Genomic DNA, 23,820 nt, shown 5'->3' with positions numbered 1-23,820 from the left:
CTAACTCCTTTTCTCTGGCAGTAAGATTTTGGTGAGGTACCTGATTCTTTGTAGTCATAAGCTGAAACTGCATGCCAACATTTTTCCTTGATGACTCCTTCTGTCCTGTCTTTCTCAAGCTTATTGTCTTCTCGTTGCTGTACTTTGTCTTCCTAACTCTTGTCTGCTTCTTGTTTTTCCATCCTATTCCTATTTTACCATCTGTTCTTCCATTATCAAATGATTTCAGCATCAACAGCCTTGTCAGTGACTATCTTCTGGGTTAAGGAGTAGTGGGACCTGTTTGACCCAATTTGCAGATCTATGGATTCTTTTGCAGCTGACTGTTTGAGGGGTTACAGATTCTCGGAACAGATATCGTCTTGCCTTCTGGTTTTTGAGTTTGAGGTGAATGATAGAAGACTTCCTTCCCACTGTGGATTGGATGTTTTTTTCCTAGTTACACTTGTTTTGGATGGTGATGATCTCCAGATTACAGTCTGATGTGCCCTAATAGTTCTACACCATAGACATGTCTGGTTTCAGTTGGTTGAGAACCTCCTTCTGGGGACTGGGTGAACCATTCCTAGATACTCTGGTTTTTGGACTGGAGTTGACATGTTGTTTACAATGTGAAAACAGATGGTTGATGACCCTTCTCGTAACAGTTACCTTCTCAGTTCCAACAGTTTAAGGTTGGAGTTGATTTTCAAACTATGATTGGAGGTGCCATGTCCACTCTGTATCTGGTGTACATATGGCTAATTCTCATGTGCTTCTTTACTGCCCCTTTAGCAACACTGTTATACTTGAAGAGCAAAAATTACATCTAGTTCAGATGTAGTGTGGTCTTCCAAGGGTGTTTCACATATATGTCATGCTCCATGAATTCTCTAGGTATATTCTGAAATGGGCTTATCCAGATTAGTTTACACTGGTTCATCTACCAGATGAATGTGGGATTCTATTTGCTGTATGAGAAGAGGTAAGGGATCATATTGGAAGCTATAATTTTTTCTTCACAGAAAGTGCATTTCCAACATGTACTTACCTTGTCTTGATCTTTCAGTCTTTCATCCCTACTTCTGGTGTGTTGTTCTTGATTCTAAAGCTTGTATAAAACTTTTAATGAGGTAGTAATGAATACTATAGTAACATGTTATGTTATAAATAAATTATACAATGTGAAAGTTAAGAATTTTGGGATGTTTATCATAGCATCCATCCACATATTTTTTATCTTCATAACCCAGACAAAGGATAAGCACCTCAATTTATACATTTTATAACAGTTTCTTAATTTTTATTATTTCTTTATGAAAATTAGAAATTACTCTTCATTGTATACACACACAAACTCATGTACATGTATACTTAAGCACATCTAAAGCCAAGATGTGGTGGAAAAGTTGTTCTAAGTTGCTCATTGAATTTATATTAAAAGCTCACTTATCAGTTATATGTTCCAAAGGATGTAGCTGTTATGGATATTATTGGTGTGTTTACAGAAACAATAAATCACTTTATTTTTAAAAAATAAAAGTGAAAAAAGAACTGTTTTTCTTTATATATTTTATTTATGAACAAGTCAGTTTTATGTATATCACTTTTTGATTCTGTGATGTCTTTTGATGAATAACTTTATATAATTGTACCAGCAAATGGATATTTTGTTTTCATGTATTTCATTGTACAGCATCATTTAAAGGCATCACAAACCTTATTTCACTGTATTACAAGACCAGCAAATTTGTTAACAGTATTATCATTAAATATGTTGAGTTTCTATATTTTATCCTCTTATAATCATACCTGCAATATCAGATTCCAGCCATGATAGTGATAAAGATGAAGATTCTCCAGTGCCTTTAAAGAAGAAGTATGGGATGGACATTAAAAACAAGGTTTCTTCTGTTGGAAATGACTTTGCCAAACGGATGATGGTAAGTTAGGTTTGTTTTTTATTTTGTATAGTTGAGCCCTATCAGCCAATGTACACCTACCTAAATTTCAAATTTGAAAACTTTAGTAACTATCATAAATCTGACTTTCTCAACTACTCTTATCAAAGAAAGTATTTGAATGTGATACTTTGTTGTTTTGTAATGTTTCTGTGACATAGTTCACAAAGAAAAATTTGAAACAATGTTGAAACTTGTGTTTCAGCTTTAAGGTGACTTACCTGTAAACAATGTACATATTTTTATTTTAGAATTTTTTTGCTACTCCCAAAATTTAAGTTTGTATTTGTTTAAGAACATAATTTTCATTTTTGTTTCTTACTTGCTTTTTCTTTTGCAGATTTTATTAGTATAGCCAACATTCCCACTTTTTTTTTATGACCTTACAGCATGCTGGGACTACTGCAATTGATAGTGTCAAAATAAATTTGTTAATGAAAACCACCAACATTTGACTGAATGAGTAAACTGAAACCTATTGATCAACAGCTGAGAAACATCTTGAGATGAAAAATATTTTTGATGTTTTTTTACAAAACAGTCTCATAATTAAATTTCTGAAATATCCGAAGATATTTATGTACAAACTAAATCAAATTATGTGAATATCTTTAAGCTGACATTAGATACTGTTTGATAAGTTTTCAAGGTTTAAAGCACTTTAATTATTACCAATGTAAAAAATGGAAAACTGACACATTTTAATGCCACTTTTCCAACTGGCAAATGGTTAACTTTTTATGTGGTGAAATCTCTTGGATGATCATAATTTTAATCATTATTTGTTACTATGTGTAGTTTTTTATCCTTATTATTGTGATCTATATATGTGTTTCTATTTTACGTACAAAAAATGTCGAGCGTGGATATTAATAGTTTAAAGTCTATATTACTTTTTGGTGTTGGATTTCAATATAAAAGTGATAGCTATAAAATATGAGTTGGATTCATTTAGTGTCAAAATACTTTTCATTTTGCACATTTAGCTAACATTTTGGTGATACTTGTCATGTTTCATAAGAAATCGAAACTAAAATAAATATTTTTTAGTGTGCAATGATATTTGCTATTCAGTATATTTCATATGCTGAATTTACTTTGTATCAGTATGTTTTTTTATACTGAATTTACTTTATCTGTTATGGTTCATGTAATATTGAGTTTATATTGTGGAGAATAAATTATTTAGACTTTTTCATTGTTATCTGTTTAAAATCTAGAGAAATATGAATTAATAAGTTAACACTACTTTTGACTGTTGTCATGTTGAAGTACATGAAATCTTTTTCTCCTGCAAGAATAGTAGTGTTCTTGTATGTGCCTAGTTTAACAACAAACTGTAGGTCTATAGCCATGCTCACAATAGAACAAATGACACCCTAAGTGTGTGTATGTTCTGTACAGTTAACTATTCTAAACAATTTTATAATGTGGTTTATATTTTGCCTATAAGAATCAGCTGGACCTGTAAAAGTAATATTTTGGATATCTTAAAATAGATAGTATTTTCAGTTTAGTTTAAACAGAATGTAAATAATAAAAGGCATTATGAAGATATACATTTCTGTTAAAACATCAGTGAAACATTAATAATATATATGTACACATATATTTTGTATAATTTTTTTAACATTCAAGATTCTGTGCTTTTGAAGTATTGCTTTGTACCTTCTAGTGGAAAATGACTTTAGATTAAGTAAATATATTTTACATATCAAAATATTGAGTTTTGTCTAATAATATTTGTTTTCTTTCTAGAACAAAATGGGTTTTGAAGATGGGAAAGGTCTAGGTAAGTACGGTCAAGGCCGAACAGAGGTAGTGGAGCTTTCAAAGCAGCGTGGCCGAAGAGGTTTTGGTTTGCACCTGGAAGGATTAGAACCATGCAATGTATCATGGGATTTTGAAGCAGAAAAGGTAGGCTGTTATTCATGTCCAAAGTCATTTTGTTTTGTATAAAATTGTAAAATAGAATAGCTTGAGCTGAGCATAAAATGTTTTGTTTAAAATTGTGCTATTAATTTATTGCTTTGTTGTAACATAATTTTGCATAAATTTAGTTTGTAAATAAGTTAGTTTGTATGTTTTGTGCATTTTGTGAGTAATAATCACGAAGAATTTTATCATTTTTTCACACCTGGTTTTTTGTATAACCTAATAAGTTTTAATTGTTAGAAAGGCTAATTGCCTCTCTGATCATGAAACATCTGTTACCTTGAACATTGCCAGGAAGAATTTCTACTCATGCCATAAGCATTCAATCTCCCACCTTTACACATGTAAGCATGTATTGTGTTAACCTGGGATTATATTCATCATTAGGCACTTGCCCTCTACCCAATGAGAAAGCAACACATCCTCCATACATAGCAATTTCTATGAACACTAGCATTTGAACAAAGGCTCATTCTTTCCTTGTATTCCAGCATGCTTTTTTTCTTAGGAATTACTGGAATGTTTGCACTTATTTTAAACTTTTGTTACCATTCATAGTGTAGTCTTTTTTCCCTATAATTTTCCTATTCATATGAAATAATGTATCAGTTTTAAACTTACCAGTTAAAGTTTTAATTCAAGGTATCTCCAGTTTGATTTTTTGCCTGTTCTCATTGCTTTACTCAACATACCTATGTACTATTGCCATGCTAGGAACTCAGTTTATTTCTAGCTATTTGAAAAAAGCAAAAACAAATTAGAATATTATTTTCATGTATCAACTGTATTATGTATTCATGCTCTGATTATTTTGATAGTTTAGTAGTATTAGTCACCCAGTACTATAATGGCAAATGTAGGCATTCTGATGATCAGTGATATTACTGCCATTGTGAACCACAAGTGTTTTTACTGATCTTAAATCCAGGATTTCCAGTCTTGTACTTCACTCTGTTACTTCAGCTTATCCTGATACATCTTGTAAAGTGTTTCATCACTGTTGTTTGAACTCTTGCTTTTGTTTCTACTTCCCTCTTCCTGATGAGGATGAGGTATTTCCATTTTCGTTCTTCACTGCTTGGATTCCACAGATATCTTTTGTTTTCTGTTTCTGTAGTAATTTTATCTGAATTTTGAGCTCTCTTTTTGTTTGAGTCTTTATCACTTGAATAATTTCTTTGAATTTAGGGTTCTCATCTTTTTACATTCTCTTCTTCTTTTCAGTTTCTTGTCTTCATCTCTTCTTTTTAAAACAATTTTAAGTGTTAAAGGTCAGTCTCTTATCATGCTTCTTATTTTACAGACTTTAAAACATGGCTTTGTCAGATTAACTGGGTTAATTTGCACTTGCATGTTTTCTATTCTTCCTTGATTTTCTTCCATTTTGTGTCAAAGAACTTAGTTTCTCTGTGTCTTCATTGTGTTTTGTGATGTTGTCTTATTTTTTGACATGTACTTCCTTCACTATTCTCTACAGAACCTGTGTCTTTAACCATTTATGTTAGATATTTTCTCTGTATTTCATATAGTTTGACATCTTGCATTGATGTTTCTCATCAGTACTCATCTCTGTTCACTTTATTTTTTTGCTTTTGGGATCAGGGGGCACCACCAGACTTCTCAGCATATGTGCTCTGATAGGGTTACTTCTCTTGTTTCATGTACTCTAGATACTATCTGAAACCCTCCTCTCTGTTTTATCATTTTATTGGATGGTTAATTGCCTTCACCACAAACTATGGATTTTTAACTTTATTACTGACTACCAGATGAAACTGATTTTGCTGAAAACATAAAATTAACAGTAGGGATTTTAAATGTGCTTTAGGAATAAATAGAATGTTAGGATGGGGATAGGACTCTTGAGGAATGACAAAGAAGACACATATCTGATGATTATGATTAGATTGTTAAATTGTGATTTTTTTCAGTTTTTATTAATGAAGAATTAAGCAGTATTAATCATTTTGAGCAGTTGATAAGTGAAAATAAAGTGAACAAGATAATTGCAAAAATTCTGAAGAGCATGTTAAAATAAAATTGGGAAGGTTAAAGAATGATAGGACTCCTAGATCAGATGATATTTCCTTGAAGGTTGTAAAGGAGGTCAAGGATTAGATATCTGAGCCACATGCTACAAATTTTGTAAGGCCTTGAATAGGAAGGTAACAGAAGTTGTCCAAGCAATTATAGGCCTATTCATCTTTTATCATTTGTGGAAAAAGTTTTGGAAAGTGATGAAAGATACTTTGCAAAGTCATGCATGAAAATTTAGAATTTTATCAGGTAGTCAGCATGGTTTTACTGAGGGAAAATCTCGTATTACATGTCTTTTGATGTCCTTAGAAAATGTTACTGCATTTATAGGTGAGGATAATGGTGTAGATTTGGTGTATCTCAATTTTAAGAAAGCATTTGACAAAGTGCCATATAAAAGAATTAAAAAAAAAAATTTGGATAGAAGAGTGGAGTGATGGAAGAAAACAGAGTTCTTATAAATGGAATTCAGTTAAACTAGATTAATGTTACAAGTGATGTACCTCAGGGCTCAGTCTTTGGACGTTTCTACCATTTCTCTTTTTTTATGTTAATGATGTAGATGAAGGAATGGTCAATAAAGTATGTAAATATGCTGATGATATCAATGTCTTGGTTGTTGCTTGATGTGAAGAGGATGCTGCTGACTTACAAAAGTGAATTGGACAAATAAATAGCAGATTGGTTTTAATTATGATAAATGCAAAATATTGCATATGGGTTGGCATAATTTGTATTATAAGTATAATTTTCTTGTGAATAACCTCAAAAATGTCACAAAAGAAAAGGTTCTTTGTATAACGGTTGATCAGTCTCTTAAGCCATCCAAGCAGTGTGCTGTTGCTAATGGTAAGGCAAATAGGCTTTTAAGTTGCATGTACAGTAATATTAAATAAAAGTCTAAAGAGGTTATAATTTCATTGTATTGGTCTCTGGTTAAGCCACATTTGGAGTATTGTGTTCATTCTTGGGCTCCTTACCTTATAAAGGTATCTAATTGTTGGAAAGGGTTCAGAAGATGGTTACTAAAATGGTACCAAGGATGAAGGGGTTGTTATATGAGGAGAGATTAAGATCCTTAAAATTGTTTTCTCTTGGAAAAAGAAAAGTTAAAGGGGATCTGATCAAAGTGTAAAAAGAAGTTAATATTGATGCATCGACATTTTTCATACTTAACAGTGAGAATTATAGCTAAGTAACACAAATATAGATTTAGGCAACAAAGATGCTGCCATCAGTTAAGTCAATTTTTTTTTTCAAATAGAATGGTTGGCCTGTGGAATGGGTTGTCTTCAGATTTTGTGTAGGCAGTAAATTTGGTGAGTTTAAAGAAAGCATGTTAGATATAGGAATGATAAGAACTGGATTTAAATTATTATTTTTTCAATAGTTTTAAATTGGCTTAGAGGATGGAACAACTGAGATGGACCAACAGGCCCATTGTTGTCCCTAAACATTATGTTATTAAGTCTCTGGACTCATTGTGCATGGGTTTTCATATGTGTAATGAACAATGCAAGGATAATGTTGTATTACTTTGAACTGGGGAAAAACTATTTTTCAAACAAACCTTACTACTATTGCCTCTGTTCAAGTGGGGAACAGCCCTGGATTATTTATGCATTTACAGTGTAAGATCATCAGAAGACAGGTTTCTCTATATTTTTGTCCTTAAAATGGTGGCTGCTACATATACTTTCATCTTCTCTCTTTCTTCTGTTTTGTCTTTGTCATAATACATTCAGATATACCTATTGTTTTTTCAATCCCCAGACAGAAAGGCACTTTCTCATTTAAACTTTATTTTCTTGGCTCTGGAATTTCTCTGAGGCAATCACAGCCATCATGTTGAGTTCTCAATGTCCCTCGTATGAGGTCTTTGAAGTGGAAATGTGGAGAATCCTGACACACATTACATTCCCCACACCACAGGAAAATATCACTTTCACATGGACTTCATCTTTCTCTTAATGATGTTTTCCATTCTATATGTATTTTGTATCTTATATTTCTGACAATGTCTTAGAAAAAATGACAACACCAGGTATATGACTACTTATGCACCTGACTTGTGCCTGCTATCTTAACTCACAGTAACCCATTGCACAGTCTGACGTGAGACTTATGCAGATATATTTCTAATTTGATCTGAGCACCTCTTCAGCATTCTTCCCCATAGGAATTCCTCCATCCTGTTATCATTCAACTGAACAAAGGGAGAATGTTTGCTTCTCTGGTTCCAAGCCACTTGGGAATTTTTAATCCCACTATTAAAAGACCGAGTATAGGCACACCCTTCAAAAGAAAGTAGGGCTAAGATGTTCTTGGAAGTGTGATACAGACTAGCTCTCTATGTTATGTACCAAGCAAATTTTGGTGGTTTGTCCAGCCTATTGTGACCCCTTCATGAAACAGTTCTGGAATATTTTTTCCCATACTTATTTTTCAGTTATATATTTCATGTAAGTATTTCTTGAATATCAAACAAGTCTAGCCAGACTACACCCTTGTGCTTAGTTCATCACTTGTGAGACAATGGCTGTTTGAAGAATTTTGCATTCTACCCATCTTAACGACACTTTAGCACCAAGCAAATAATTTTTTTGACAATATTATTTGCTTTGCGACCTTTCTTGAATGAAGAGTATTCCTTACCTAAAATGGATGTGATCTTCCATTCAGTGATGCTTTACTAGACAATCTCCTCCAATTGATATTATGTTTTTATAATAGAGCTAAATTTTTGGAATTTATTTGTATGCAGTAACCCTCCCACAATCTTTAATGTGGGATTTTGGCTGTTTGTTGGGCAAAGATGTGAATATTATTTTTGAAGTTAGCATTTCCTTTATCTGAAATTGTACTTCTCTGCACAATCTCCCAAAACTTTTATTAAGACTTTGTTTTTCTTATCAAGAATGACTTTTCAAATGCTAGAGCTTATGTGGATTATTGGGCATAAATGCTGTTGCCTTACTTGTGGTTGAGAGCTATAGTTTAGTAATGATTACATTGTAAATTGGTACTATACACATTAATAGATGTAAAGGTGGGAGATATATAGGAGATGTATATCAGGGCATGTGGCAAAAATATTCATGGCAGTTCATGAGATAATAGCTGTCTGTTGTGCATAGAGATGAGCATCTATTTGAAAGAAATTGTCCAGTAAGAAAAGTGTTATTGCTAATTTAGTATTTACTGATAAACTTAAGTTCGCAACTGTGTTAGAAGAAAACACAATAATTTCATTTACTTAATCATTTTCTGTCATGTGTAACTCGTTTGTTTTATCTGTACTTCTTTATTGGATCACAAACATGATATTTGCAAAACTGATTTTTGAGAGTATGGACTAACAAACTTAATAATTAATAATTAACCAATGAGTGTAACAGTCACATTTATGGACAGCTAAGAGTGACTCCTAAACTTTCATGTAAGTTTGAGTTATTAAGCCATGTTCTTTCATGAAGTAAAATTCCAACTAGTTAAACAGTGATACAAATTACTAAATTGAAATATTAAGACAAAGCCTATGCCAAGAATACTCATTTTATCTTATTTTTCTGTCTCTAAAAACAGGTATTGAATTTTAAATGGCTAGTTATCATTAATTTTTGAAAATTATGAATGTTGAGAATTTTGAATAAAATCATAAAAAGGTGTAACATGTAACTAGGTCTCTGCTGAAGAGAGGGTTTTATGGATGCCTGAGTGTCATGATGATCCCCCAGAGATGCAAGAGCTCAGACAGTGGATGGTTGAGGGACCGGTAGGTGAGATATAAAAAAAAAACTTTGAAAAATAATCTAAGTATATATGTTTCAGTGCAAATCAGTAGTGCTGGACAGAATTTTCTATTAACTGTGTAATCTCAAGGTTTTTATCAGAAACTGCTTACGACTTGAATCATTGTAAGATTAATAATGATTGACTCGTTTTGTGTACCATTGTATTTATTCTTTATGTTCTTAACTATTTTGTATAAATGTTTTTCTCGTGCAAAATAGAAATGTAACCAGTTTATCTTTCAGCCATGAATCTATAATCAGGTGTTACTAACATGCATAGCAATTTATAAAAGTAGTAACTATGTTTTTGAAAATATTACAGAAAACTACAATTAAAAGAAATTTATTTTAAGATATTTCTTGGAGATTCATCCCAAATAAAGAATAGTTTTAATATATTCTACAGTAAATATTCTTCAAGCTTTGTGGTATGATAGGCAATATTTGTTGTCTTTGAATCCTTTAATTCCCTCTCTCCCATATAGTTACATTACATTTATATAATTTGTAAGCTCATACATTTTATCCTCTTTAATGAGAACTATATAGCCTATATCAGTGATATAATCTTGAGGGATGTAGGGAGCCTAATTACCTGTTTCATCTGAAGGGGAGAGCCAGTCTCATACTTCATGTGCGGAATATTTCTCATGCTGGTTTTTAATTCAGTCAGATGTTTATTGATGGACTGTAATAATGTATTTTATGTAGAATGCTTTATTATTAGCTGAAAGGTTTCAGACCTTGCAAATACTCTTGCTTCATGGTAACATACCACAAGTAATGATTCTGTGAATTTCTAATTAGTTTGATAGCCATATTAGCTTTATGTACATAGTTTGGGATTAAAGCAGGCTTGCCATGACCTTTTAGAGTAACATTCAACACAATATTATTTTGTAAGTTTACCAACTATTCATATCTTTCTCATTTAGTGATAGTTTGTGATGGAAGAGTAAGTACCAGATACAGAGATAGAGAAAATACTTTAGGTACTAACTTTGGAGGTTCTAGAGGCTATTCATATGCAATATACAAACTGTTTGATAGACAAAAGTATTTTTGTTTTCCACACACCTTACACACCAACTTATTAGAGTCTGAGTTGGACTGATGTCAGTTCACAAACATATTGTGAATACGGTTTCTTTGTAACACATCTAACTTGTACATATAACTGAAAGTTTACTACATTTTATGTAGATGCACATAGGAAATTTAGAATTATAGTGAACATTCCATCTTCAATACAGAACATGTTAAATAATCAGTTGGAAAAGTAACTGTTCTGTCAAAGGGTGGTATGGTAGTAAGGAAGTCCTCAATTTATCACTGTATCATTGGCCTATATCTGGTCTGACAAACCTTTAGTTTGTCACAGTTTGTTTTGATTTCAAAATGTTAATTTTTTTTTCAGCTGTTTACTCTTATGAATTAGTCAGAATATTTAATTTCTTCATGATTTTGGTGTTTGTTTTGTTAAAGAGAAGCAATTTATATTTGTTCATTTGGCCTTTCAGGGTCTTGAAAGAAAAATTTGTGTAAGGACAAAGTGCTAGAAAAACCTACATTGCAACTTCACATGCCTGATGCTTACAGAAATCAAATAAAACTTTCAAGATTTTGCTTTTATTTTAAAATTAAAAACATTTGAAATTTCTAAACTCATCTAGTTTGTATTACAAAGATACAGACTTAAAAATATTATAATATTGTAAAGAATGATGAAAATTTCATACTTAAATCAACCAAAAAATATTTATTTGTAGAGCACAAGAAAGAATGTTATGATCAAAAGGTTTTCATGAGAAGATATTAAACACAATTAATAATTAATAAACATTTTGCTCCATAAAAATAATGAAAAATGTAACTCATTCCAAATATACTTTCATAAAGTGAGCAAATATAGTTTTGTGCATTACAAAATAAAAGATAATTGTTGAACGAAAAATGTTAATATTATCTCAGATTTATCCTGCTATGAGAAGTAACAAAGAATTATGGCTTTTATGTTCCCTCATGTTAGATAGATGCCACCAAAAATAGGCCAGTATTTAATAGCTTTAGTTGGATCATATTCCTCAAATTTAGGTCCTCTGTTTTAAGAAGCATCAAACTTTTCAAGATGTCCTGGTTAGGTCATGTAAGGTGCTGTTGATAACATTCATGGATGAAAACATGGTGGATCTAAATTATCTTCAACTTTGAGATTTTGCTCAAATTGGAGGCTTTGTTGACAGCATGGTAGAGTATGTATTCAAATAGAATAGACATATTGATGCATTTGAACCTTTTCATAAGCATTTTAAGTACATTAAGCTCCTTCACAATTGTTTCATTCTCTTCCTAAGTGGGAAGGACATCAAAATGGACTAGGACTTCTTCAGTATTAGATTTATCACTGTAGTAACAAACTATACATGGATTACCAGTGATGTAGTCGAGACATTAGTGTCCAAGACCAAAAATACCTTGTAATAAATTACACAATGAAAACTAAAACAAGGAAAATAAAAATTCCATGCATCAAGCAAATTTTATTAATATCTGAACCACAAGTGGCTTACACATTAACCCTACATTTGTTGTTTTAATGTCTCCTCCTGTGAAAAATAAAATATAAAGTCAGCAAACAAAACAAAAAGGAGATAAGTTGTTGTTTCTCAATAGTTTATGGTGTCAGTGAATTCTTTGACATGAAGCCAAAAACAGGATCACAGTAGGACTACTTGACATGTTGAACATTAGGGACAGTCACTAATGTTTAACATAAATACTTGCACCTTGTAGTAAGTCTATGCATAATGAAATGTATAGTAGTAATTATTTTTGAACAGTTCATTTTATAACTGCAGACTGATGTTCAGGTGGGGCAGTGAAAATAAGGAAGGTGCTATAAATGTCATTGTAAAGGGTTTTACTAGTAAAACATCTTTGATGCCATACTGCACCTTATACGAGTGGATGCATAATTGATATTTGGTACATACAAATCCTAGTAAAACATTTAAATATAACTGGTCTCATTTTTGAGACCTGTAAGACATCAGACAAATTGTTCGAGACTGAAACCTTTCTCATGGTAATGTCGAGACCCAGAACCCTGTAAGTTAATGCGATACTAGCTGTATAGATAATTTACATTAAACATGAATTTGGCAAAAGCTGTATGTTCCATCCTTATTTTATTTAGCCTTTGTATGTTTCTCTGTTTTTGATTTTATTTTGCTTATGTAGTTTTACATGCCAAAATATATATACACCACATTATCAGTATGTTCCTGTTCTAACACAATTATTTCCTGTACGGCAGTATAGGTAATTTATGTTATGTGTCAAGCTGCTAAGGTAGAAAATTTACTTCAAAGTGTGATATAACAAAGTGTTTTATAGTTCCTGTTTGTACTATATGTATTAAATTTACTTTAACTTATCAAGTAGAATGTATTTATTCTGCATGCTAATTCTCTCCCATTTATATTTCAAGTTTAATACCACTGTTTTAGTCATATACTTAAGTAAAAGAAAATTACATGTTTAATGATGGTGGAGATTGTCACAGGTATTAGGTGATATAAATTGACCACACATTTACTATTTTTTTTTCTTTAAAGACATTCAGGTAACTACAACTGTTTTTCATTCATGTTTTTTTATTTGATTTTGTAATAGATGTACTTTAACCTAAGATTCTAGTCTAAACTAATTCAGATGGAGGATTTATCCTTCAGTTGGATTTGCTGTAAATCTTCTGTTTTCATAAAAAGATGCAAACTAAAAAATTATATAGTATTTAAAACATTAGATTTCATTATGTAGCAATTATACAAATCACAAATGAAGAAATGTATTGAAAGATTAACTTTTTCACAGTGGGTACCCCTTTAATCTCCTTTCTGCACAAGTCACTGAATTATATTCAAAATGTAATTGAACAACTATATTATTAATGTATGTCAATGAAGTTAACATTAATATATTTTATAACTGGAAGTTTGTTATCTAACTTTTAATTTTTTTATTTCAAAATAAACTTTTAAAAAATCTTAAACTTCAGTTTTGTTTTTATATGAGGCATGAATGTTCACAGATATGAATTTTCAGATTCTATATCTTGACAAAAACTACATTTTCTGTGTTATTTATATGTATGTTTCAAAGTTCTTTGGCTGAGAGCAGTGGATACAAGAAATACATTTTGCCAACCCTTGATGATGCCATGTTCACTTTTTCTACTTGATATTTACAAGCCACATGTACTTATTTGATGCTTATGTCTTTAGCCAATAGAAAGAGCTCATTTTACACTATAATTTTTGTATTCTTATTTAAAAATGGCATACAGGTCTCATTATTAGGTAAATGTAACTGCCAATAGAAATTGTTTGCTGCTTTGTCCATGATAGCACTTACAGTTGTTTCTTACCTAAATATGTATTAATTAGAGATATAGTTAAATTGTAGTAACTTTAACTTGTTTGAGTTACTTATGTATTATTTGTTTTAAAATGCATATTTAAAAGGCTAAAAACTCAAACTTTGCTTTGGTTTTCAAGGATTTTAATAGTATGTGGGAGCAAGAACATTTTGCTAAAGGCTTTATGTATCTCTACCAAGGATACTGTAACATTTTCTGAGGGCACTGTTGACGTGTCAATATGAATAATAAATAGTAAAGGACAGGAAAACAAAAATAAAACATCAAAAATTAAGTATATGTGAAAATGTAAAGACCTGAAATTATGAATATAACCAAAAGAAGATATTTTAAAATTATTCAACATAAAATTAAAGCATTTGTACATTTTTGTTTCTTAATTTTAATTATTTCATTGCACTGTATGTTGATGATTGTATTTACAGTTAATGATGTAGTAGAGAAAATGATAATATATAAACATTTAGCTTAAATCTTTTGATAATTCATTCAGGAGGTTCTGGAGGTTATGCAAATGAAATTAAAAAACTAAGATGAAAAGTCATTTTTATAAAAAATTAAAATTACTTTGCACTCAATGTATTTAGTCTTGAGTGCAAATAATTGCAATAGATAAATAATTTAGTTTTAGTATAAAGACTTGATTAAAATAATCAAATTCTTTGTATACAAAGTACTAGTAATCTTTAACAACTTACTGATTTTTGAAAAAGTGCATTAAGAAATCTGAGTCATCATATGTATTATTTTACACATATTCTTCCCCAGACAGGGTTATTTATTTTACGTGAATCTGTTGTGAAAGGATTAAAAAATGGTCCATCACACCAGTCATCAAGGAAAGGTGATTAAATTGGCTTGGACATATGTACTGTACAGCAGTAGTTATAAGAGTACAGCAAACATTCATGTGGCTGTCATAAAGTGGGAAATGCAGGAGAGGAGGAATGCAGATGAGCTGGAAGACAACTGTTCAGAAGAACATGGAGTAAGTTGGGTCAGCATGGAAGGAATTGAAACAAATTACCCAAGATGGGGGAAATTGAAGTTTTGGGATGCCTGACGCATCAGTAGTTATGTGGAACAGACCTAAATTGAACCTGACTAAAAAATATGTATAGATATTTACATATATAATAATGTTATATTTAAAATATGTCACTTTACTAAGAAGTCAGTCTATGAGAGTAGTCTTTACTCAAGTCAAATGTTCACCATGATTATTTAAGAATAATATTTAGTGATTTTTTTTATACTGACTGAACTTTAATTTCTAGCTAAGTCTTCAGTAAATGGAAAAGGTTTAAAAACCTACTTGCAGTACATGTGAATGTCTTAGTTTAAAACTGATTTTTTAAAATATCTGTTTAGTTGATGAATTGTTAAAATACAAGTTTTGCAAAGTCATAGAGCTCTTAGAATAATTTAGTTTGATTAAAATGCAGGTGCTACTAACATCTTGACCCAAAGTGGCAAGACTAAACTGTTTGAGTTTAACCCTATGTACATGGGGTTGGTCTATTAGATTGAGTATGAACTGGGAAATTTGTTTACTATAATTCTAATGTTACTGTTTGTATCTTGACAAAGTTTGGCAAGTATTAGTAAATGTTAGAGCTCTAACGTGAGATTAAAAAAAAAGGTTTTTACTAAAGATGTGTCTGAATTTGTGAAGCCATTCTGATTTATACTTTAACTGGTATGAATGCAAGGTAATATTTTCACCTTACAGTTTTGACATTTTATTTACATAACCTCATGAATCTCCTAAATCAATATCAAAAAGTTTTTGGTAAAAACTATATTTTTTCCTATTCTCTGTACCATAACACTAATTGTAGTGAAAGTTGAAAAATATGGAATCAAGTCAGAAGTACAGATAATTACAGTTGCTTATCATAACACCTTTAGGCCTTTTCAGCTATGCTTTCAATTAATTTTGTTGCTTTTTAACCCTATGTAACTGCTTAACTAGTATAACAAAACAATAAGTCACTCAGCAAGAACGTAGCTCAAATTACAGATAACAAAGTGTCAATGTACAAGCTTGCATGCATAGTATATAGAAATTTTTAATTCAATATTTTTTAATTTAAATTTTATTTAAGTTTCTAGTTGCTACATTTTAGTTACTTTCATAACAGTAACTGAAAATACACATAAATAACATGGAATTTAATACTTCTGACATCTTGTTTTTTTAAAGCTTTTGTACTTGTGTAATAGAAGTCTACCTCAAACAGTGTTATTTTTTAGTAACAATAGTGTGGTCTCAAAAATAAATTTTTAATAAATAAAATATTCAAGTTAGAATATGAAATATTTTCATTAATATAAAAATGAAGAGCCCTAAAACCAAGGAACTAATGGATTATGTAATACCCATGCCTAATGAAGTAGAGTTCCAACACTGACAGAAAATAAAAACAATAAGGTATTGCTCAAAATTGGATATCTCAATGGCTCCAGGTCCAGCCACTTTCAGTACCTCAAGATTTTCTCTGTTTGTTGGTTACAAATAATCAAGTATCAAATGTTGAAAGAATTGACATATTTTAAAAGACAGGATATAATAGGAGGGCATGATGTAGGTTTGACATTCTGATTAATACTTAATAAAGTGAGAAGATTGGAAGCTGCAAGTTTTTCTCTGTCTTGGTAATTTCTTTACACACTGTAAGTGTCATAGTTAGGAGAATTTATAAGGGTATAAAAGAATCTAAAATGAGCAATTTGGAATGAAGTATCATATGGTACAAAGAAATGAAGACTAAGGATTTATTTAAATATTTTTCTTTGAAATTAATACATTAACATTCTACAATTTTAATTGTATATTACTGGATTTTGATGTCATGTTTATTGAGGTACTGTGATAATAAAGTTATTTAATTTTCTCACCACAGGTTTGGTTGAGCTGACCAACCATGAGGCTTCTTTGTACTCATTTAAAGTTTTTATAGTTTTGATATTACCAACTTTTAATATAGTATTGTATCTTAAAATTTGGTACACTTTCAGTAAACATTGTTTTTCACATACAAAAAAAGTATTTTACAGTGAAGTATTTTGAGTAAACTAAAAAAATTGTCATTGAATATTTCAATGATAAATAAATACATTTATAATTGTTTTGAATTGCTAGTGTGTAAAGTGACTTTTTTTTCATGTTAAGATTCTAAAACCTCCTAAACATAAAAGTACTATTTTGTTGTTTTCTTTAATCTCAATCATCTGAACTTTCATTTGTGTATCTCTAAAACCTCCTAAACATAGTTCACATGTTTGTTTTCAGTAAAACTATTTTGTTGTTTTCTTTATTTTCTTTACCCTAACTCTGTGAGGTTGGTCAATTTTTCATTTGCTGTTGACTGTTAGTAACACTTAACCCAACTTTTTATGCTGATAGTAGTATTTCATTAAATAATGCACCAAAAACATGAAACAAAAATTTGCAAAAAAGCAGACATTTTCCCTTACTCTCTCAATCTCTTAGGCTTTCTAACTGCAACAAGAGCCATTACAAGTTCATCCAAGCTAGTCATTGTCTTTCTGTGTGAATGAAGCTGGTACTAATGGAGAAATTGACAATTCTTTATTCAGAAAACAATATAATATAATTTATCTTTCAATAGATGAAAACCTTGGCTTTTTATTGGTCATACAATATATATAATTAAACATAAGAGAGAACTATTAACAAATCTTAGAAGAGAGGATGTGACAAGAGGGTTATGATTTTCTGTGTGATAGCTCTGTAACCAAACAGAATTGAAGGCTATAAAAATTATGGTTTGCTTTAGCAATAATCATTTTATAATGAGTAATTTATCTTAAATTTTGTGGTTACTGGAGGGGTTGTTAGAGAAAATATCACATTTCTCACACTAGGGAAATTTTAGTATTTTTTTTAAATATTGCCTTAAAAAGTTTAGAATTTCAAACTTGTATACTATTAACACATGAATTATTAACTACGATGTTATGCTACATTAATTGGTAAAACATGAACAAAATATAGTTTAATAAAATGTTATGACTTAATGTAAATGATGCCTTGGTAGAGAGGGTTAATTGAATTTTGAACAAAGTTTTGATGTGCATACTTTGACCTCCATCTGTGTAAGTAGGATTACAAGGTTGTAGCTAACTACTGCTTTTTCAATGACACTCTCCAGGTAGGTAGAGCCCATATTGGCTGATGTCAAGCCCAATTGGCTTCAAGAAAGTGCCTGTCACTGGATGTTACCATTTTGGAATGTATCATCCCCCAATGTTTACAAACCATATCAGCTGATAGTACTCCATCTTGACAAACACCCTCGATAATAGAACACGTCTTGGGTGAATGTGGTTAAATGAAAGGCCCTTTTTGGCTGTTTGAGTGTAAGTATACATCACAAGATTCTCTCTTAGTGAATAATATAGAATAAAATATATTGCTTTGTTTAATTTCCAGAGTTCTCACAAGTCTTCCATTTGAATCTTTATCTACTTGTTCCATGTATCATCTCTTAAGATGTATTTTCTAGCATGCAAGAGACATTGCACAGTTATTTTTATCTTGGATAATTTTCACACATTTCACAGGGACAGGTTTATTTTATATCCAAGCCACTTCTTCTTTCCCAATACTTGGACTGTCCAAGAGGGTGAACTGTAGTCGTTCAGAAGACACTTCTCTCTTTTGTCCTGTATGGGCTATGTAAATAATATTTTCTTACTGTGAGATCCTTCTACTACTTTAGATATATTTTCTTTCACTTTGGTCAGTTAGGTTAACCATATGAGCACCCATTTTTGTGCATATCACAAAGTATTACTGTGAGTTGTATTCAAAATTTAATTTGGGAATTTTACTATCAACAAGTGTTAATGAAACTGACAGTACACTGTATATTAAAATTCAAGATTTAACATTACCTAAATTCTACATTATTTCAAAAGAAACTTAAACAAAAAATCCAAAAAACCCATAATTTTTTATTTTGTTTCCTATAATGCACAAACATTTTTAAGTCTTAATGTTTGGTTTGTATAACTTAATCACTTGTGTACACTAAACATCTGTCTGGACAGAAACACCTATCCTTCAAATTTCTTAGAGCAAATTCCAAGAAAGGGGAAATAATTTTCTTGAATTGTTGACAGAGAAGCCATGCTCACTTTCTGCACACAAACTTGTGATTTCTCACTCAGTTGTACTTATTTTTGTAGATGTTTATAGCCAGTAGAAGGAGCTGGTAATTTTAAAATTGGTGCACAGAATTCCTTTCAAAGTATTTCAAACCACTTTTAGCATTGTTGCTGCTTTTGTCCTTGTCAGAACTTAATATTGTTTCTCACCTAGAAATATGTTAGTCACATATTCATTTAAATTGTATTAAAGTTTTATTTTTATATTCGTTTCACATTATGTATTTACATGTTAAAATGCACATTTGTAAGGTGTAATATTTTTTAAAAGTATAATCTAAACTTTGCCTCTTTTTTTTGAGTCTTCTGTGTAGTAGGCAAGTGCAAAAACATTGAACTAAAGGCTAAAGTATCTCTGCTGATGATAGTGTAATATTGCCAGTTGACATGTATCACTATAAAGAATAATACTAAAGGAAAATTAACAGAAAACTGTGTGAAAATGTAAATATTTGCAAGTAAGAATGTAACCAAATGAATATCTTTTATGATTATTCATGGTAAAATTAAAAGGTATATTAATTTTAAACATTTTGTTGCACTATATGTTGATGATAATACTTGAATGCAGTTAATTGCAGGTAAAAAGAACAACTCTTTAGTTAAAATACTTAAGTGAAATAATCATATTCTTTACATTGAAAAAACTTGTAATTGTTAACAAATTTCTACCACTTTTTGTAAAGATACATTAAAACATTTCAGAGTTGCCAGATGTATTGTTGAACTTGTATCTTCTCCATTTGGGCTAAAACCAGTTTACTTAAACTGTAATCATAGAGTTAACTCTTTCAACCTGGGTATCTTTTACTACTCATGACAAAGTGTTTAAGTGCCTTACATTCAAAATTTTATCAAACTACATTTTGTTTATGTTATACCAGTTAGTATAGTGTAAAATCTTAATTAAAAATCCACATCTTAATAGTATATAAGTTTTAAGTTTTTAATTATATAAGGAAATATTTAAAAAATCCTGAGTTTCCCCTAGTATGACACACATGACATATCTTCTCTAGGCATCTCTACTTTGTTTTTACCACACCTTTAAAAAGTAAGAAATTGAACGTAAATTACTCGCTAGAATCTTTATTGCTCGGACAAATCATTTTTATGTCCTTCAATTTTGTTTGGTTATATAGCTATCAGTAAAAAATCAAACCCATCCTTTTGCATCTTCTCTTTCAGAATATGTTCATAGTTTTGTAATGCATAATTATGTACTACATACAACTAATAGAATGTCAAAGTTTTCATCTATCAAATGACATATAATTCTGTGTCTTGAATAAATAATAGTCAGTTTCACTTAGAGTACCAACAATGTTCCAGTTCGAAACTTAATGATTAGTTTGGATGAATTAGTAATGACTCTTTTCACATAGTTAGAAAGCCTTAAAAATTGTAATTGTTAGAGGAAATTGTCTTAGAGAAAATAACAGAAAAAATATAAAGTTTTACTGAAATAAAGCATTTGAAATGTATTGAGGAGGTATTAGAGATGACACAAATAAAATTTGAGAGTTTTGAGATGACAACAAATATTTCTAATATTAAATGAAAATTACTTTGCACACAGAATGTTAAACAAATACACAATATATTAATGGACAAATGTTTAGGTTATTAAAAGATACTTCACTAAATATGTTTTTGTATGTGAAAGACTTACAATATTAACTGAAAGATTGCCAAATTTTATGAAAGTGTGCACACTATATTGAACATCAGAAGAACATCAAACTTGTTTGGCTTGTTTATTCCTCCATAGTTAATGATGCTTTTAATTTTTTTAATCCCTTTGGTTACTTACCTGAGATAACTTGACTGCTTTCCATGTTTCAAAAATTATCGCTCAAGTTAATTCAGACAAATTATTTCTTGCCTTATTTTTAAATATTTGCTCAAATTTATGTAGCTGTTATCTTGGATTACAATCGGTGTCTACTAGATGGCATTGAAAATGCTGTTTATGCTGATTACTATTGGAAATTTTCTGAAGAAAAGCACTCCCATTCTTCACTGTAGTTTTATTGAAATAATATATTTCACACATAAATCCAGATATGTAATATGTATTTATTGAGTATACTTTGCATAGAAATATAATAACAGATCATAATAAAATCTTGTTTTCTTAACATATAAGTAGGGGGCTGTTAAAAAAGTCCAACACAGATGGGTTTTATGTCAACTCTTGTCAGATTTTTCATCCTTTGTTTTCTCATGTCTTTGGCTGTTGATGCCTCCTGGATAAAATCATGCATGTGGGGATGTGTGAAATCCAAAAATTATTTTGTGTCGTGTTACTTGTATTACATTTTGGTTTCCTTTTCATCTATAGCTATTCACCAATCTTCCAAGAGGCTCTAGGGAGGTGAATGTTTGTCAGATTAGTTTTAATATAGCTTCAGTTTTTGCTCATTTGAAGAACACTTCTCTATTCCAAAATCTGGACTAAGTAGATATTAACATAAAGCCCATTGCCCTTGTTGAGTGCCTGGTGTTGAGATGGTGTTTTCCCCAACAGGTGTGTATATATTTTGTTACCTTCCAAGTCGTGTTAATAATAAACACAAGCAAGAGTGTCTAAACAACCACTCAACAAGACATCTCATGCTGCACCTGTTCATAATAACCCATTACACAGTTACTTATATTGGTGAGATGAATCCTGTTCAGTTTTCTTATGCCTCTGCTTTTCTCCCATATGCAAGTTGTTTCTTCCTAATCTCTCCCAGTGGAACAGGATAACTCCTGCTTTTCCATTGGGAAGCCACTAGAGGATCAATATAAAGAGTCTTCCATCAAGTAAGTTTAATCTCACTAGTATGAGACCAAATGGGTGCATCTTTCAACAGCAAATAAGACAGGACTGCCAGCTAGAAAGAGTAATACAGGCTGCCCTCAGCACCGAGAACTGGACCATTCCCTGTAGTTGTGACTAGCCACATGGATTTTGAGTTCTCCTTGGGATGATTAATTTCTGAATCTTCTGCATATTCTACATACTTTATTTAAATGTTTTTCATTTACTGAATTGACATGTTACCCTACCTGTACTTTTATGGTCTTTTGACTTTTTTGGGAAATATAAGTTGGTTGAACAGTGTCCATATTCTGCTGAAGTTTGTGAAGCTTTAAGAAAATGCAGGAAGCTTTTTTGAAACATCCTCTTTGACCAACTTCTAATATTAGGTGAAAAGCATTTGGTGCTAGAGGTGGATACAATCTTTCATTGATTGCTGTTACTACAAGAGGATAGGGGAAAAACTCCATAAGTTTGCTTTTTTTGTTGCTATGTTCTACTGGTTTCAAAATTAAAGATGATATTGTTGAACAGATGAGTTACAAAACCTCTAAAAGTAGATTCACTATTTGCTTTGTAAGGTAATTGAACTAATAACTTCAGTAAGGGGTATAATGTGTTAGCTTGTGGTTTTACCTTCCTAACTTCCCTAGTGAAGTTGATGCTCTGTTTTTGTAACCAGAAAGTGGTGGAAAGATACCTGTATGTGATATGACTGTACTTACTGACTGTTAAATTTGTTGCTGTTGGCTAGTTTGTTCAGGAGTCTAACTGTTGTAATTGTATGTATACTCTCCCATGAAAACCATATGAATTGAATGTTCCCAAGTACTGGGAAAGTTTATTTTACATTAAATGGAAGAGTGCATTCACTGATTCTTTATAAGGTGTGACCTCTATGTTATCTCTGTGTAGATGACTTTTGTTTCTTAGGAAAGGCTGAGTCACACCCTGATTAGTTATTATGTTTAAAATTGCATTACTTCATAAACTTCTGACGTGTATATTTCCCAGTCCTGACTTTTGCTAAATAAAACTGTTGATCACCATTGTTTCTTTTGTTTTTTTCATATCAACCTTCTGATTAGTAAATAACTACGATTCTTTGACTTAACATAAGATAAAATCTGAAGATAGCACTGGGATGTTTATTATTCCCAGTAAGTTTGAGTGTTGAGTACTTAAACAGTGGAAGAGAACCCATTTCAGCAAGCAGAAATTGAGACAAGGCAAGTTTACTGTTGTAGGTATTAGATCACAGTAGGTCAACAAGCATATCCTCAATACCACCATACTGGCTATTCCAATCATACAATAGCCAGTGCAAGTCCCTATCTCATAGACCAAGGGTAAATGGAAAAAACTCTCTCACCCTTGTTCAATGAAGGAAATGCATGACCTCCATGTTGCTTATAAAAAATATCACTATATAATGGAGGTTGATAAAATTCCCAACCAACCCATCATCTTCTGAAAACCTAAGTTACTTGCAGAGTTCCAATAGAATAAACACCAGTCTTCTAAAGAAACCACTTTACAAAAGCTGTTGAACAATTGGTTCCATTACCATAATTTCTTATCCAATGAGCTACTGATGATGGCCCCAATTTCAGTAACAGGAGTTTTTACCTGGTCCCTAATGCAGACGGAGGAAAGCATGTAGCAGAA

The 23,820-nt window shown here is 31.1% G+C and overlaps 1 protein-coding gene across 7 annotated transcripts in view; it reads left to right on the top strand.

Moving 5' to 3' along the window:
• Cmtr1 (Cap methyltransferase 1) overlaps positions 1 to 23,820 on the top strand; it is an 88,017-nt gene that overhangs the window by 11,698 nt on the left and 52,499 nt on the right. For 4 of the 7 annotated variants that reach the window (XM_076497815.1, XM_076497817.1, XM_076497816.1 and 1 more), the window contains exons 3-5: positions 1,804 to 1,922; positions 3,699 to 3,857; positions 9,595 to 9,687. In XM_076497815.1, coding sequence (XP_076353930.1) covers positions 1,804 to 1,922; positions 3,699 to 3,857; positions 9,595 to 9,687 — 371 coding nt within the window. Of the gene's footprint in view, positions 1 to 1,803; positions 1,923 to 3,698; positions 3,858 to 9,594; positions 9,692 to 14,915; positions 15,136 to 18,403; positions 18,534 to 23,820 lie in introns of those variants that run through there. The other 3 variants (XM_076497820.1, XM_076497819.1, XM_076497821.1) reach the window with 3 other exon arrangements.

This window comes from Tachypleus tridentatus, chromosome 4 (genome assembly GCF_004210375.1).
Source record: "Tachypleus tridentatus isolate NWPU-2018 chromosome 4, ASM421037v1, whole genome shotgun sequence".
Lineage (NCBI taxonomy): Eukaryota > Metazoa > Arthropoda > Merostomata > Xiphosura > Limulidae > Tachypleus > Tachypleus tridentatus.
The sequence above is the reverse complement of the archived record's forward strand: the minus strand, read 5'-3'. Positions and strand labels throughout refer to the sequence as shown.